The sequence below is a fragment of the Mustela nivalis genome, assembly GCF_964662115.1.
Source record: "Mustela nivalis genome assembly, chromosome: 1".
NCBI classification, from domain to species: Eukaryota; Metazoa; Chordata; class Mammalia; order Carnivora; family Mustelidae; genus Mustela; species Mustela nivalis.
In genome coordinates this window covers 33,860,170-33,877,133 of record NC_139020.1, presented here as the reverse complement: position 1 = coordinate 33,877,133, position 16,964 = coordinate 33,860,170, and the positions used below count along the sequence as shown (strand labels likewise).

At 33.5% G+C, this 16,964-nt stretch overlaps 1 protein-coding gene across 1 annotated transcript in view; it reads left to right on the top strand.

Moving 5' to 3' along the window:
- GBE1 (1,4-alpha-glucan branching enzyme 1) overlaps positions 1–16,964 on the top strand; it is a 271,911-nt gene that overhangs the window by 177,640 nt on the left and 77,307 nt on the right. Inside the window, exons 8-10 of the mRNA XM_082691935.1 lie at positions 7,093–7,208; positions 10,577–10,704; positions 15,199–15,297. Of these exons, the coding sequence (XP_082548061.1) occupies positions 7,093–7,208; positions 10,577–10,704; positions 15,199–15,297 (343 nt within the window). The remainder of the gene's footprint in view (positions 1–7,092; positions 7,209–10,576; positions 10,705–15,198; positions 15,298–16,964) is intronic.

Below are 16,964 nucleotides of genomic sequence, written 5' to 3'. Positions count from 1 at the left end.
TATACAATAGCCTCAGTATAATTCTCAGTGTCTGAAAACCCAGATATATTTTATGATCAGTGATACTACTGTCTAGAATTAGGTATGATCACTGGATTATATTGATCAATTTCTTAATCATTTCCTATTGACTGACAAAGTATAATTTCTGTTGATAAAGTACAAGCAAAAATGCAGCATTTTTTTCTTTAGTGGTTAATTTAGTTACATTTAAATTGATAGAGGACTTTTTTTTAATTTTTAAAAAATGGAATAGGTAGATATTACCTGCTTTTCAATGGCAGTAATTTCAACAGAGTATCTTCCTTCTCATGTTATTTTTATCATAGTTTAGGATTCTGTCCTTTTATTTGACATGCCATACCTTCTTCATGAAAGAAAAAGTCTTAAAGTGTTTTCTTGCTCAAGGTCGACCTACTGCCTGAGTTGAAATACCTGGATCAAAACATGTAGTTTCCTTTCACGGTGTTCAGATGTGCTCTTTGATAGCCATTCAGCTTCAAGATTGTGGAATAATTAAGAAGGATTTATAATTTTCTTTAGATTTTTACATGTAGTGACTCTTTAATAATGTTTCCTATTAATTATACAATACTAGTAGTTTTAATAACATCCAATGGACAAAGTTGCTTACTTTGAAAATCCCAGAAGTTATTCAGGACCACAATTAAAAACAACATTTTGGCAAATACGTTTAAATTACAAAATGTAACTTCGTCCAATAAATGTTGTTAATTCTGATTATACTTGTTCACCAAAAAAATTTGACTATATTTTATTTCATTATAAAGTTTGTTGGCAGAATGTGAGACAATCTACAGGTTTTTTTTTTTTAATTTTAGGGATATTTTCTAGAGATCTTAATATTGGAATTATCTGTGTAACAAAATTTCCTTAATAAATCTTCATTACTTGATTACAGGTTGAATATTTCAGACAGCTAAACCAATTAGAATTCTGATTATTTTGATTTTCAGAAATTCTTAAATATATATATTCTTCAGCCATATATTCAGTTTTTATATCAGATACCTGTTTATGATTCACAGGAAAGTCAGCTGCATTTTATTATCTTTTTCTGGATTGTAGCAATTTTGTTTTGCTTACTAAAAAAATATGAGTAATGTAATCAGTTAACTTGGCAATATAGATCATGTAGTATTAGCTTCTAACAACTTATGTGTTAATTAGTTTAAGATAAAAAACTAATAATAAAATAGGTTACTTCTCATACACATTCATCCTGGGCCCCAAAGTATATTATTTTGGCATCACCTTCTAAAATTTAGCATCTATATCTCTTCCAGTTGTTTGGAAACTAAGCTGCCCTTTGGTTTCTAAGAATAGGCTTTAAAACCCTTGTGTCAATGGAGAAATTTTGAAATCAAAGCCCTACCTTGTCTGCTGGAACTCACCAGAGTAAAATTGTGCTTCTAAATTCTGCTTTATATTTTTATGGGACTCTAATCAACTGGATATATCAATTGTGTGATGGGCTGTCTGATGACATTTTAAGGTAGAAAAAGTAAATTGCCTTTTTTATTGTACCCTTTGACAGACATTTTCACACTTTGATCAAGGCAAACCAGACAGTTGAGATGATTCTGTTTATTTATTACTAAAGGGTGTGTTGAGTAATATTTCTATTTCAATCATAATTTGGAATACATTATAACCCTTCTTTTTTTCAGCCCTGCCCCAAAAAAGAAAGAAAAATGGAATTTACAGGTACAGGACTAAAAAATTATGATAGTAGAAATAGTAATAGACATCTTTCAGAAATCTGTTTCCAGGGCACCTGGGTAGCTCAGTCAGTTAAGCGTTTGCCTTCTGCTTCTGTACGGGGTTCTGGGATTGAGCCCCACATTGGGCTCCCTGCTCAGCTGGGAGCCTGCCCTCTCCCTCCCCCTCTCCCTCTGTCTGCCACTCCCCCTGCTTGAGCTTTCTCTCTCTCTCTCTCAAATATCTTAAAAAAAAAAAAATCTGTGTTTCCACTGGTACCTGTTCCTTAAGCTTGTTCTGTTGGTCTCTTTAAAAACAAATCTTAGGGATGCCTGGGTGGCTCCATCAGTTGCATGTCTGCCTTCAGCTCAGGTCCTGATCCCAGGGTCCTGGAATCGAATCCCTATTAGGCTCCTTGCTTAGCGGGGAGCCTGCTTCTCCCTATGCCTGCTACTCCCCCTGCTTGTGAGATCCCTCTCTCTCTAACAAATAAATAAATAAAACCTTAAAAAAAAAATCTTAGATTCAGTGAACAAGTTCATTCATGTACTGGCTTAATGATTTCATTGTTCCTGTGATGCTGAAAGGTAGCATGTAGAGCAGAAGGCCTCAACCTGGACTCCTTACATATTTGGGGTTTTTAAAAATTATTTATTTATTTTAGAGAGAGAGAGCAAGCAAGAAGTGGCAGGCAGTGAGGGAGAGAGAGAATCTCAAGCAGATTCCCTGCTGAGTGCAAGCTGACAGGCTCAGTTCCATGACCCCGAGGCCATGACCCAAACAAAACTATGAGCTGGAGGCTTAACTGACTGAGCAACTCAGGTGCCCCCACATTTAGATTTTTAATGTGTAGATTGCTCCACTTGGTTTTGAAATCTGAGTACATGAGAGAAAATTACTTTAGAAGTAGTTTTCTCTATGAACCTATAATAAGTATTTTATAATTATAGAATAAATGTTAGGCTATGCTTCCTGCAGAAAAGAGTTAATATAGCACAGTTAAGACTGCTATTCTTAGAAATGCCTGCCTGCAAGATTGGCTTCAGGCTAGCCATTGGGGACTTGGATTTGGAGAGGGTTCTCATCATTCCCAGAACTGAAAACAGTGGTTCACTGGACTTAAACACTTCATACAAGCAATATGTCTTATGCTGAACACCCACTTTTCTTCTGGGAATCTAGGTTTTGATATGTCAAGGCAGAGGATACCCAGTCACCAACCTCCTGTAAAATCACTAGGAACTGAGTTTCTAATGAGTTTCTCTGGTAGACATTTCACAAGTGTTGTGACAGTTTGTTGTTGGAAGGATTAAGTGTGACTTCATCAGGAGAGGACTCTTAGAAGCTTGTGTCTAGACTCCTCTGAACTTTGCTCCATCTGTGTGCTTTTCTTTTTGTTAATTTTGCTTTTTATCCTTTTGCTATAATAAGTCATAATCATGATCACAACTATATGCTGAATCCCATCTGTCCTCCGAGTCACTGAATGTGAATCACTGAATCACTGTGAACTTGAATCACTGACGGGGGAGGTTCTGGAGGAACCCTGGCATAGCTTTCCTCTTGTAATATAAGTTCAGTGATCTGTGATAATTACATTTTTAATTATATAAATACAGTTGAATACACTATACATTTAAATACACCGTCTGTCATATGATCTCCCTGATATGAGGAAGTGGTGATGCAACATGGAGGCTTAAGTGGGTAGGAGAAGAATAAATGAAACAAGATGGGATTGGGAGGGAGACAAACCATAAGTGACTCTTAATCTCACAAAACAAACTGAGGGTTGCTGGGGGGAGGGGGTTTGGGAGAAGGGGGTGGGATTATGGACATTGGGGAGGGTATGTGCTTTGGTGAGTTCTGTGAAGTGTGTAAACCTGGTGATTCACAGACCTGTACCCCTGGGGATAAAAATATATGTTTATAAAAAATAAAAAATTTAAAAAAAAATAAATACACTGTCTGTGTTCAGTTGGATGTTTTCCTAGTGTTAAAAGAAAGGAACGGGAGGGGTGCCTAGGTGACTCAGTGGGTTAAAGCCTCTGCCTTCAGCTCAGGTCATGATCTCAGGGTTCTCAGATCGAGCCCCACATCAGGCTCTCTGCTCGGCCGAGAGCCTGCTTCCTCCTCTCTCTCTCTACCTGCCTCTCTGCCTACTTGTGATCCCTCTCTCTGTCAAATAAATAAAATCTTTAAAAAAAAAAAAAAGAAGAAGAAGAAGAAAGGGAGGGGAATGCTACATCTTCATTTCAATGGTAATATAAATACTCTTATGACCTACTATTTTTCATCTTTGAGTTCTGGATCCTGTCCATGAAAGGTCTGGTTATTTCACAGACTCAGATCTCAGTCTTCCTTGTTCTCTGTCTTGTCAGATCTCTAAAGTTTTGATTTTGTACAATCTGTGTTCTAGAGTCAGTTTAATCAGGAAACTGAATTTACCAAGAGTGAATTAGTCTGTCTAGATTTGTCATGTAAGATGATAAGAGACACAAAATTGGGATCACAGAGTTTTGAAAACATAATTACGAGACTGTCTTTCCCCTATTTCCTGCATGAATTTTTTCTTAACCAACAAAAACTAATTATTTATAAAATATTACTCTTATAAGACTAATTGTTGTTATTATTTAACTCCTCTTAATAGTCTAGTTTTAGAAAATGTATATAACCAAAGATTTAATATTTTTTAACTTTTGCTTTTCATTTGCTACTACCAACTTAAAATTTTAGGTCTGATTTTTTTTCTATAATGTATTTCCTGAGATTTTGTTATAAAAAATAAAACTTTCTAGATTTTATTTCTTTACTGTTTTTGTTCTAGATAGTTTGGTCTCCTATGAAATTTTGTATATCTCCTTTCTGTCTTTACAGATAACACATCTAGTTTATGCTTCATCCATGATTTATAAAACATTATAAAATAAATTATTTTGAAAGCACTACAAATTTGATTGATTCCTCTCAGTTTAATCTTGTGGTGATTTCTGCACCCCAGGATTGTTGATGTTGTTCAGACATTGTTTCAGGTTAAGAGCATTTTAAGCTCTAATATGTAGAATTTAGTATTTTTTAACCCATTAGATTTTTTTTTAATTTAGATGCGCCATTATCATTGTTTCTTTTCAGATTATCACAGGGAATTCCTTTTCTGTTTATCTACGCTAAGAATCTGTCTAGTCATATGGTCACAGCTAACTGTCTTCTTTTAAAAATACATTATACTTCTTTTGCTCAAGAAGAGAATAGATTAAAGGTTGCAGTAATATGAATGAACAGGCCATTAATAATGCTGCCCATAGTCAACTAAATGATATTGTGCAATGCTTTCTTTTGTTATTAAATTAACGGCATCCCCTTTTTTTGTTTTTATTGGATTGCAGTATCACTGGCTCTTTTTAAAAAATCTTTGTAGATATCAGGACACGGTTTTATAGTGCAACCTGTGTCTAGTCTGCCTAGGAAACATGCAGTCCATAATATTTGTATTAGAAATTGATAGCAACTCTCTACAAGCCCAAGCTGGTGGTATAAACAAATATAGGGCTGGTATTGGAAAATGGAGAGTGGCAGGGACTGGGAAGAGTTTAGGAGGTCCATGCAGGCATTCAAAGTGAGAATTTGAAGTCCTCTGCAAGTTAAACAAAGCAGTAGTGCATGCCACATTAGGCCCAGGGACAGTTTGTAATCTCTTACATATTCATATCTTCATACATCTTCCCAACATATATAGTACTTAAATAGGTTTTGTTCCTATCTGGGGTATTTTTGACTAAAAATATCTTTCCAGTTCCTTTCAGAAATAAAATATGTATTACCAGTTGAATAGCCAAATTACAAAAGTATGTCCTTCTCAAAAACATTGTTTACAAAGGATTATTAATATGGAATTTTCTTCATATCTTCTTTCTGGAGTACTCCTATAGCAACTTTGTTAGAAAAAAGTGTGGACGTGCTTCCTTTCTATTTTGCTGTGAACCAAAATGGCTCTAAATAAAACTTCAAAAAATGTATCAATACTAGAAAGTACTACACAAAATAGAGTAATTTTGATTAGATTTGGTTGTAGAATGCCTTTGTTTTAATTAATTTCTTTTTGTTAAGCAGAGTTGGTTTCTGTTTGTTAGTTTGTTTTTCTTAACCCCTAAATGAATATGCATTCATGGAAACATTAGCAAATTCTGCCTTCCTCATGGCTTGGACCTAGCAATGTAAGAGTTCCTTACTACCTTTCAGATCTTCGGGATTGCTTGTATTTCTATTTGTTTCATGTCCTTTTTTTTTTTTTTTTTTTAATTTCAGTAAGTTTGCAAAACGCAAAATAACTTATTTAAAGCAGTTAATTACTAACAACTCATCTTTCCCCAAAGTTTGGATTTACTCTTCTGAAGTTGATTGTGATGACTTAATATCCACTTATGTCAGATTGCTCTTTAATATATGGAAGGTTTAAAAAAAAAAACCATAAATTTAACTGGGTTAAAGATTTATGTTCACTATAACTGCTTTGCCATTAAACTAAATGAGGTATTAAAGTCTTAAAACCGGAGTTATAATAAGAGAGAGAACTCAACCATAACTGTATGACTAAAGAAAATACTAATTGATGATGCCTTCTTTTCAATTGTCCGAAATAGTCTTGTTTCATGTGGCGTCTTTGAGTTATAACAGTTCTTTGTTTTCCCTATGTTTTTTTATGGATGTATGACTCTAACTTGTAAAACTTGTTACTATATTACTCATGTGTGTTTTAGTAATTAGGATTCTTTTTCTTTACCCTCACAAAGCACAATAATCTGGTAAATGTAATATCCGTTGTGTGATTGACTTTAAGTCTTTTTGTTTTTAATTTTTTATTCTAAGTGTATGTTTGAAATTGTAGAATGAGGAAATATTTTAAGCAAACATTGGAGACAGTTTTTCTAATCATAATGAAATTATATTTTCCAGGAGGAGAAGCTTTGTAACTATGGTTATGTTACATGAAAAATCTTGATGAAAATTTAGAGATCATTAACAGATTTTTTTATTGCTGTTGCTATAAACAATACTATGTCATAATCACTGTGTGATTGCTAAGGATACAGCATTGACCTGGAGAGTCCCTGTATTCTGGACCCAACTTACACACTTTTTCTCCATTTTTCTTAGATATTAAGTGATTTTGCAACCAAAAAAACTTAGTAATCTCTTAGAACGAATTTCATCAAACAAATGTGATAATAGTTTTCTGCTTTTTGTATATTTCTTTGAACATCATAATTCCTAAGATATTTATAATTAATACTCTTAGCAAACAACATATAACAATCAAAGAAACCCTATAAATAATGCATTTAAATATATTTTTTTCTAATGTTTCAGCTGGGAAGTTTTAAGATTCCTTCTGTCAAACATAAGATGGTGGTTAGAAGAATATGGCTTCGATGGATTTCGTTTTGATGGTGTTACATCCATGCTCTATCATCATCATGGAATGGGTAGGTAGCCTCATATATTACAGATGGAACTAATGATTTCATTTTTTTTACTGGAATTTTAAAACCAGATTTAGGGTTCAGTTAACAGAATTGCAATGACTATTATTGTTGGCTTGATTTTTATTGGTTTCATTGTGTATGTCCTTTCTCTAGGGATTTCTGATCCCTTTTTGGTAAGAGGTTGGAAAATACATCTTATAAGTAAATAAACAATAATGCTTTTCTTTGAAATGTATCTACTTAATAATATGCTATCCTTAATATGTAGCTTTCCTTTCAAAATGTTTTATTTTTTTCATTCTGTTCTATTCAAATATAACATGCAATGTTAAATTAGTTGCAAATATACAAACTAAAGATTCCACAATTCTGCACATTACTCAGTCTCATCAGAATAAGTGTACACATAATCCCCTTCACCTGTTTCACCCCTCCCCACACCCACCCACGCCTGCCCCCCGCAACCATCAGTTTTTTCTGTATATTTAAGAGCCCGATTTTTTGTCTCTTTTTCCTTTGTTCATTTTATTTATTTCTTAACTTCCACATATGAATGAAGTCATATGGTATTTGTCTTTCTCCGACTAGCTTATTTCACTTAGCATTATACTCTTTAGATCCATCCATGTTGTTGCACAGGCAAGATTTCATTCTTTTTATGGCTGAATAATATTCCATTATATATATGTGTAACACACACATGCATATATATAATCACAACTTTTTATTCATTCATCTCTGGGTGGACACTTAGGTTGCTTCCATATCGTGGTTATTATAATAAATAATGCTGCAATAAACATAAAGGGTATATATATCTTTTTGAATTAGTGTTTTTGTATTCTTTGCGTAAATATGGGATATTTCATGGTTTTGTGCAGATTTAGGGTTATAGGTTCTAATTCTGTGAAAACTGTTGTTGATATTTTGATAGGAATTTCATTGAATCTGTAGATTGCTTTGGATAGTGTAGGCATTATCACAATACTCATTCTCCCACTCCATCAGTATGGGAAAGCTTTCCATTTGCTTGTATCATCTTTAATTTTTTCCATCAGTGTTTTATAGTTTTAAGAGTACAGGTATTTCACCTCCGTGGTCAAGTTCATTTCTAGGTATTTTATTCTTGTTGGTGCAACAGTAAATGGATTTTTTTTTAAATTTCTCCTTTATTACTTCATATTAGTATATAGAAGCTCATTAGATTCCTGTATATTAATTTTGTATCTTGTGATTTTACTAAATCCATGTATAGGTTCTATAGTTTTTGGAAGATTCATTAGGATTTTCTATATATAGTAAGCATCATGTCATCTGCAAATAGTGAAAATGATGAAAAACCGAGAGCTTTTCCTCTAAGATCAGGAAGTGGACAAGGATGTCTGCTCTCACCACTTTTATTCAACACAATACTGGAAGTCCTAGCCAAAGAAATAAAATGTTTTTAAGCCAACCATTTATCACAGCTCCCATCCAATATGAACATGACAGCAATTGCAATGAGAAATAAATAACCAAAAAAAAGAGAGAGAGAGAGAACCTTTGTGAATGTGTTAGTCCCTTTGTGTATTAAACACTGATGAAAATTATGTATATTTTAAAGACCGATGTTCACAATTAAAAGTATAAATTAATTTGTAATTTAAAATATTGATCAAAGATCTTCAGTTTAAAAATTGTTCAAAGAAGTGGGATCATGGAATCCTAATTTCTTAGTAGACCATATGGTGAATAATTACTATTTTTTTAATGGCCAAATATTTACCAGCAACAACCAATTCGAAAAGGAGACTTTAAACTGTAAATCTTGAAAAGTGGCTACCAAGGAAAGAAGCTATATTCAAAGCATCCTGCTATCTGCTCTTAGTCATGGTGCTACCCCCATGAATTTATGTATTTTCCAAGGAAAGACGTTGTATCTATAAAACATGACAGGTGTCGCTGATATCCTCCAGTTTGGAGAGAAGCTAACTTAGGGGATGAAGAAGGAAAGCATGGCAAAGGTCAAGAAAGAGCCTCTCCTAGATTACAGCACCTGCATACTCATGTAGAACTTCTCTCTGCTGAGGGCTTGATATTTTCCAAGGAATTGTGGACTTAGGGAAATTAATTGGGAAAAAAATGAGATAAAGCAATTAACATCAAGACACAAAGTGTTCAATTTATGAAATTGAATGACAAAGGGAAGTTCAGCAGGTGACAGAAAGAAAAAGAAATTTACCTATGTGAATGAAAACAGTGGCTGAACTCATACTTTTTGACTGCCAAACAGCAATGTTTAAAAAATTCTTGGGAAAACGAAATTTGTCTCAAGAATTTAATTGAATTGTCATTCAGGTATTAAACTGAAAGAGGTTAAGGAATAAAACTTCCTTTATTATATTTGAAAATATCATTTAGTGATGGGAAACTGAAAAAAAATTGAATCAAAATGAAAAACCTGATATAGGGAAGCAGAGGGAAAAGGCACATGTTGGACACTAACTTGGTTTAATTAAAAATGATTAAACAATTCAAGGAATTGAAAGTAAGTAGTACAACCTCCATAAGTGCTATGTACTATAAGCAACCAAGGTTAGGATGTGGGAGAAGAGAAGGTAGAAGAAAGATGGAGGATGTTAAAATCTTTTGTCATCATGGGAAATCTGTATTGCATAAATTGAAGCACATACGTTAAGTAATATAAACACTATGTCTCAATGTTATGATGGTTTTCATATTTGCTTTTCTTTACCTCAAAAGGATCTAATAGGAACTAGCTAACATTAACATCTCTCTCTCTCTCTTTTTTAAAGACTTTATGTATTAATTTGACAGAGAGAGATCACAAGTAGGCAGAGAGGCAGGCAGAGAGGGGGAAGCAGGCTCCCTGCTGAGCAGAGAGCCCTACCCAAGGCTCTATTCCAGGATCCTGGGATCATGACCTGAACCAAAGGCAGAGGTTTAACTCACTGAGCCACGCAGGCACTCCTAATATGAACATCTCTTGACATGAGAAAAAAATGTATCTGAAAATTGAAATCTAGAATTTGGTGTCATTTCTCTCTCTCTCTCTCTCTCTTTTTTTTTTTTTTTTTTTGATTTAAAGTTATGTTAAAATTAATTTTTTCAATTAAAGTGCTTTCTTTGTTTGCTTTTGAAAAATGAAAATTAAATTTCAGGATTATCTGAATTCCAAATGTTTACCATGGAGTACCTTACTAAAATAGAACATATATTTGCTAATGATAATATTACATGGCATTGAAGCCCATTACACTTTGCTATGGAAACAAAACTGATCTCAATAAACTAATTGGTGGGGGCATTTGTGCTAAGAAGCCTTGCACATTAACATTATGTATCTATATTGATTTTCTGTTCTCTAGGTCAAGGTTTTTCAGGTGATTACCATGAATATTTTGGACTTCAAGTAGATGAAGATGCCTTGATTTATCTCATGTTGGCAAATCATTTGATTCACACATTGTATCCAGATTCTATAACAGTAGCTGAGGTAAAGCCATAATGATCTCTACCCTCTGGCCCCCTTTAATATAGAACATTTTGTCAGCATACAATATTTGAATGATTAATCTCATGTTGTCAGTAATTGCATAACTGAAATGATACCCTGACTATAGTGCAGCTATCTGGTGTGGGTGGCACATTATTTGGAATACAGTGTTTTCTTATTAGGAGATAGTGTGCACTAATTACTTGTCATCCTTCCATTGTTACAAAAGAAAATGCCAGTGTTAGAAAGTAAAATATCCTAATCAGTGGACAGGTCCTTCCGCCCTGAGACCTTCAACAGAGAAAAGAAATGAATATTAATGCATGTCTGTTTATTTATTTATTTTTTTTTCCCCTTTTCTGGTTTAATCATTAGAGATGGCATGGATCACTGCCTGCAAGCTTCTCTGAAGTCTCTCTTGTTCTGATGCGATTACCTTCCTTGTTTACGTTATTGCTCTTGGATTGCCAAATGTTCACTAGTTATTCATGATTACTGAAGGTTCATGATTAACTGTCCCAAAGCTGCGCTGTAATGATATAATTCGGTATATGCATAATTGACAATTCCCCTCTTGGTGATAAATGTGATAAATTAAGAAGTTTGTTAAATGCTTATGCTAATTTAGATTTAGTTCTAAAATCCCACTGGTTTTCTGAGTCCTCTTACTAGAAATTATTATTAAAATTGAATTTACTATGTTAGAACTGTTCTGTACAAAGCGTAGTAGTTGGCATATGAAAATAGCAAGAATATCGTTAAAAGAGTCAGAGTTCAGGTGTATTTGCACACCGTTGGCATTTAGTTCATGGGAATGAGATGCAGTAGTGACAGTCTCCTTTCTGTGGTATTTATTATTTGTATAGACTTTTTGTATCCATCTTTTCTCAAAACTGAATCTTCAACTAGATGGAATGATTGCCTGGTTTATCTTTGAATAGAAAACAGTTCCTTTCTTTAGACATTTTGTCTTCTAAATAGTCTAGGAACAGAGCAATGGACCCTAAATTTCTGGAATAAATTCTTATGCAGATTTTTTTAAAAACACAATTATAATAACATTTTGATAAACCTGTATTATTTTATACTACCTACCTGACTACATTTGGTCCTATCTTACAAATCTTGCTAATACCTGTGCTAATCAATTTATGTACTGAGTATCTTTTAATGTCAGAGTGTATTTTAAACTTTTATTTTGTCTTTCATAGAGTTTATCTGTCAAACATCAAAAAATGTTGTCAGTTATATTTATGACAATTCAAAGCAAAGGCAGTATAAATGAAAAGTTACTACAAACAATGACAGTATAAATCAGAAGTACTGGGTACTGGAAAAAAAGAAGCAATTATTTAATACATGAAACTTAAAATTGTTCCATTGATCTTTCCATTCATTTCAGGTAAAATACTTTCATCATCTAGGGAGCCCTTGTCTGATTATCAGTGTTTCTACCAATGAAACTTTGAGACTTTAGGCTACTTTATATTACTTGGTTTTAGATTTTTTTTTTAACAAGATGTGTCTTCAATTTATTCTACTTAAATTGAAAACTACTTCAATTTCAGTACATCACTTTTCTGTCTAGTGGGAGTCTCTTCAAAATGTGAAATTGATCCTCATGAACTTTTTTTTTTTTACGAAAGGAATGTGGTATAACAAATAAGTGATATAATTTATATAAAGTCTTATAGTAGAAATTTAAATTTATTTACAATGACAGTTACTAAAATTGAAGACTTTTTTTTCCCTATCATGTGTCTACCATTTCCCATGGTTCTCTTTGCTATATTAATTAAAAGTATTTTTCTGTTGAGGTTTTCTCCTCCTTTTGGAATAGTCATAAGATATCCTTAGATATTAAAAAATAAAACTGCTTCAACTTTATTTGGAATATGCGGTCATTTTTATGTGCTATGTTGGTAGGTATTGACTTTTATATACTTGAAGTATATTTATTTTAGCAGCCTTTATGTTTACCTATGACTATTCTTCTTCAGATTTTTTTTTCTCTTCTTCAGATTTTAAGAGGATAATCATTAACTCCTTTCTTTCAAAAAAAGAGCTACAAATATCTTATATGCCTTAATGGAGTAGCTTATTCAGATTTAGGAGTCAAGGCCAATCAGTGTCCAAATATTTTTCTTAGCATATTCTATTTCCTAACAAAGTATTTCCTAAAACTACCTTTAGAACAAATATAGAATGCACCTTAGTGTTTCTTGAGAAAAATTACCTTGATCATTAATACCAGCCTATCACCAGCCCAGGAAAACTCAGTCTCATGGAAACTCTTCTGGGGAAGGCATTTTGTCTACAAGTCCAGTGCCTAATACAAGTGCCTAGAATTTAATGCATATTCAGCTGATGTTTATAAGGAACAGAACTAAATACCCACCCTGATAGTGAAAATATGACCTATTACAAGATATAACTTGTTTTCATTTTTTTCTGTTACACATTCATACTTTTCACTTTTTTGTCTGAGTTTCAGTTATAAACTATGAAGTATGATGTAGAAATAGGATATTGACAAATATCTCATTTTCTTACAGATACATTCCACTATGCAATATAGTTAACTGTATCTCTCTTTCATTAGAAAACAATTAAAAAATTGTTTTAGAATTCTGAAGAGATCATATGTTTCTTTTTTACCAGTCTTTCTGTGTGAAGAGTTTCAGGATGGTGGTATAAATGAAGAAGCATTTGAGTTAAGTTTCAGAGAGCTCAGAGTATGTGATAGAACATAGAAGAGTTTGTAACAAGCACAGGGAAGAGTAAATATTTCAAAGTGAATGATGTATTTAGTACTGGAAATATAATAGTAGAAATCGTGGTGGAAAGCTATAGGTCTTTCCGTTGGGCTTTCTGTGTGGTTTAGTTAACAATTATAAGAACTGCTTCACATTATCATTTACTGATAAGTGTGTATATGTTTATTTAGGTTTCAGTTTATAAATCCTGAAGGCCAAATATTATGTCTTATTTACCTTTGAATTCCTGACATCACCTTTATTCATTCACTCATAAAATTGTATTGAGCTCCTGCTTTATGCCAGGTGCTCTTGTCCTACTCTGAATTTGTGGCGTCTATCAGTGAACCACAACAACAGCAACAACCACAAGACCCTTGTCCCATGGATTGTACATTCTAACAGAGAGTAAGGAGGCAAATAATCAAATAGGAAATTATACTGTCCATACTTAAAGTACGATTGTTGAATTGAATCTTTCGCTACAAAATTTGAGGTTTTGGTAATTGGCTATTGGAAGCTATGGGTGGACAGTGTTAGGGCACTGTCTCAAAAGATGTTACTTTAGAGGGAGCCTGGGTGGCTCAGTTGGTTAAGCACCCAACTCTTGATTTCGGCTCAGGTCATGATCTCGGGGTCGTGAGATCCAGCCCTGTGTTGAGCTGCATGCTCAGGGGAGTTTGCTTCTTTCTCTCTGTCCCCCAACTTGTGTTCTTGCTCTTCCTCTCTCTAAAATAAATAAACCAATCTTTAAAGAAAAAGAGGTTAATTTGGCAGCAATTAGAGTGAAGGGAAACTGGAGATGGGGAATTCCATTTGGAAGCATAATGGTCTAAGCAAGGAGTTATGAAGATTAAATAAGACGGTGGCTGTAGAAATGGAGCAAGAGAAAAGGATTTCTTTGAAAGATATTGTAGAGTTAGAATTGCTAATATGTGGCTCATATTGCTAATATGTGGCTCACAGTTGCTGTTATAATACATTTCGCTACGTCTGGGTCCTCCTACCATCTTTTTTTTTCCTTGTTTATTCAATTATCAGTAATCTAGGAGTGGCATGACAGAGAAGGAAGATACTCTGTGGAAGGGCCTGACATTTGAGTCCTGACTCTACTGTTGAGAACTGTATCTTTAGAGATTCCTTCACCTGAGTGAGCTTCAGTTTCTGTATCTTCTAGATGAAGAGAATCCATCAGATAACCTTAAGACCCATTTCAAATGTTGCTGACTATAGTGAAAGCCATCATATTGCTTCATTCTTAATGTACTAAGTCGTCTTTCTATCTCATCAGAAGCTAGGTGCTCCCAGAATGCCCTCCATGACAGGACTGTATGCAAACAGAATAAGTATAACAGATACATGCCACATGGATTTTTGTGTTTAATGAAAGCAATAGCAAAGTGTTTGTATATTAGTTCAAAAGTAAGTCTAAGAAACTATGTTTTAGCAGTAATCGTCTTATTTTTTTTGTGTGTTCACTTTGTGATACTAAGGAGAAGAAAAAAAATTCGCCTCTTGAGATTGAAGTTGTCTTGCTTTGAAAAGCATTACACAAAACGTTAGTGGGAAATGAGATATACTGTCAGAGTTGTAACTACTTTTACTTGGAGTGCCAGAACACTCCAAAAATATGTGCTCCCATTCACTGTTTTTATTTATTAGCCCAGAATTTACTGTATAAAAAAAATACTCAGAATCTGACAATGTGAATTGATAATGCTGATATATTTTATTTCAGGACGTATCAGGCATGCCTGCTCTCTGTTCTCCGATTTCCCAGGGAGGGGTTGGCTTTGACTATCGATTAGCCATGGCAATTCCAGATAAATGGATCCAGGTAAGATTTCATGCAATTTTTTCCCGTGTAAATCCTATGTATTATGTTGATTTATTTATTATTTCTTTCATTTATTTCTTAATTTGTGGTCATTAGTTAAAATATTATAATTATTATAATTGAAGTATTAACTTTTCTTATTAGTATGTTGATTCTTGTGCTTTTTAATAAGATACTTCACAGACTTCTAAAAATTCTAGTTTATTAATACTTGAGTTATTCAGACAAGAGGAAGATATTAATATAATGTTAGCTGTGTATTTGGAATTTTACATTATCCAGTTTTATGAAACTTCAGAGCTCTATATTTAAAACACATTAAATGTCATCAAGGCATCCATTTCTGCTTCCAGATCATCAGCGTAGAAGTAACTCCTTAATTCCCGAGACTTGCTTCATAGCATGTTTTTTCCTCAACAGATTTGGATTTATCCATTCCTTTATTTAACATTTAGAAATCCTTACCATGTGTCAAGCACTGGGGATGAATAATTGTACATGACACCTTGCACATAATTAATATAATTTTATTAAATTTAATGACATTTTAGTACCTTGGATTATATTTTGTTTTATTTAACATTTGTCTAAAAGACCAATGTTCTTTTATGTAGACTTAGATTTGACCTATAGCATTTCTGAGTGGCTATGTCCAAAAGCATAGGCTTAATAAGTGTAAGAAGTCAGCTCTGTCTCGAAAAATCATAGCCTTCTGATAAACCCTTTAGTACAGAGGTGAACTGGTGCCTTTACATCACAGTGATAGACCCACTGAACTTTGGATGGAAAAACCATGGAGCCCACTCTGAAGGAAGTGGGTATTGTAATCCTGTAATCCTTAACTTTCGTTCCTGTGCCCCTAGGCAATTTGTGCAGTGCACAGCTGTGACATTAAATCTTTACCAACATAATTTCTGCTTCTCCATTTATAATGATTCCTTAGACATTGTCAAGTTAAAAAAGCAAATGTTTTCTACAGATGACTCAGAAATCAAAGAAACAAGTATGTATTCTAGCTTCAGCACCTGGGAAAGTTGCTTTATATCTGTCATTTTATAAAAATACTGTTACCTTCAGTTTTCTCACTTTGGTGTAAGGGTCTTTAACATTTGGTTTAAGGGTCTTTACCACCATTTTTAAGGATTTCTAATCTTCCACACAAACTTCCCTCACGAGTGCAAAACTTCTTTTTTTCACCTCCTACTGGAAAGCCTTCACCAGTTTTTGTGCGGATTCAAGAATATTTCAAGGTGTATAGAAACCTAGAATTATAGCCCACAGTGGGATATTTCCTTTTCTGAACAATGATGACTGCTTTAAAAGAAAGAATTAATTTACCTTATGAAAAATAAGGTAATGCTCAAGGTACTATCCTAGTCAGTACCTCATAAGAATGGAAAAATATATTGTCCTGTGTTTAGAATATGACCACTGTGTCTTCTTAGATCATGAATTCTCTAAAGGCAAATGTCATCTTCTGTTTTATGTAATTATTTAAAAATCTTTGCATCACCAAAGTGGTTAGTAAGACAAGAGACAGTTAAAATAATATTTTATAAAACTCAGTGATTTACCCTACTTATGTAATTTGTGCATTTAAAAAGATAATTCCATTAATGACTACTGTTTCCCCAATTGTCAGTAAAGCATACAAGAGTATTAATCCA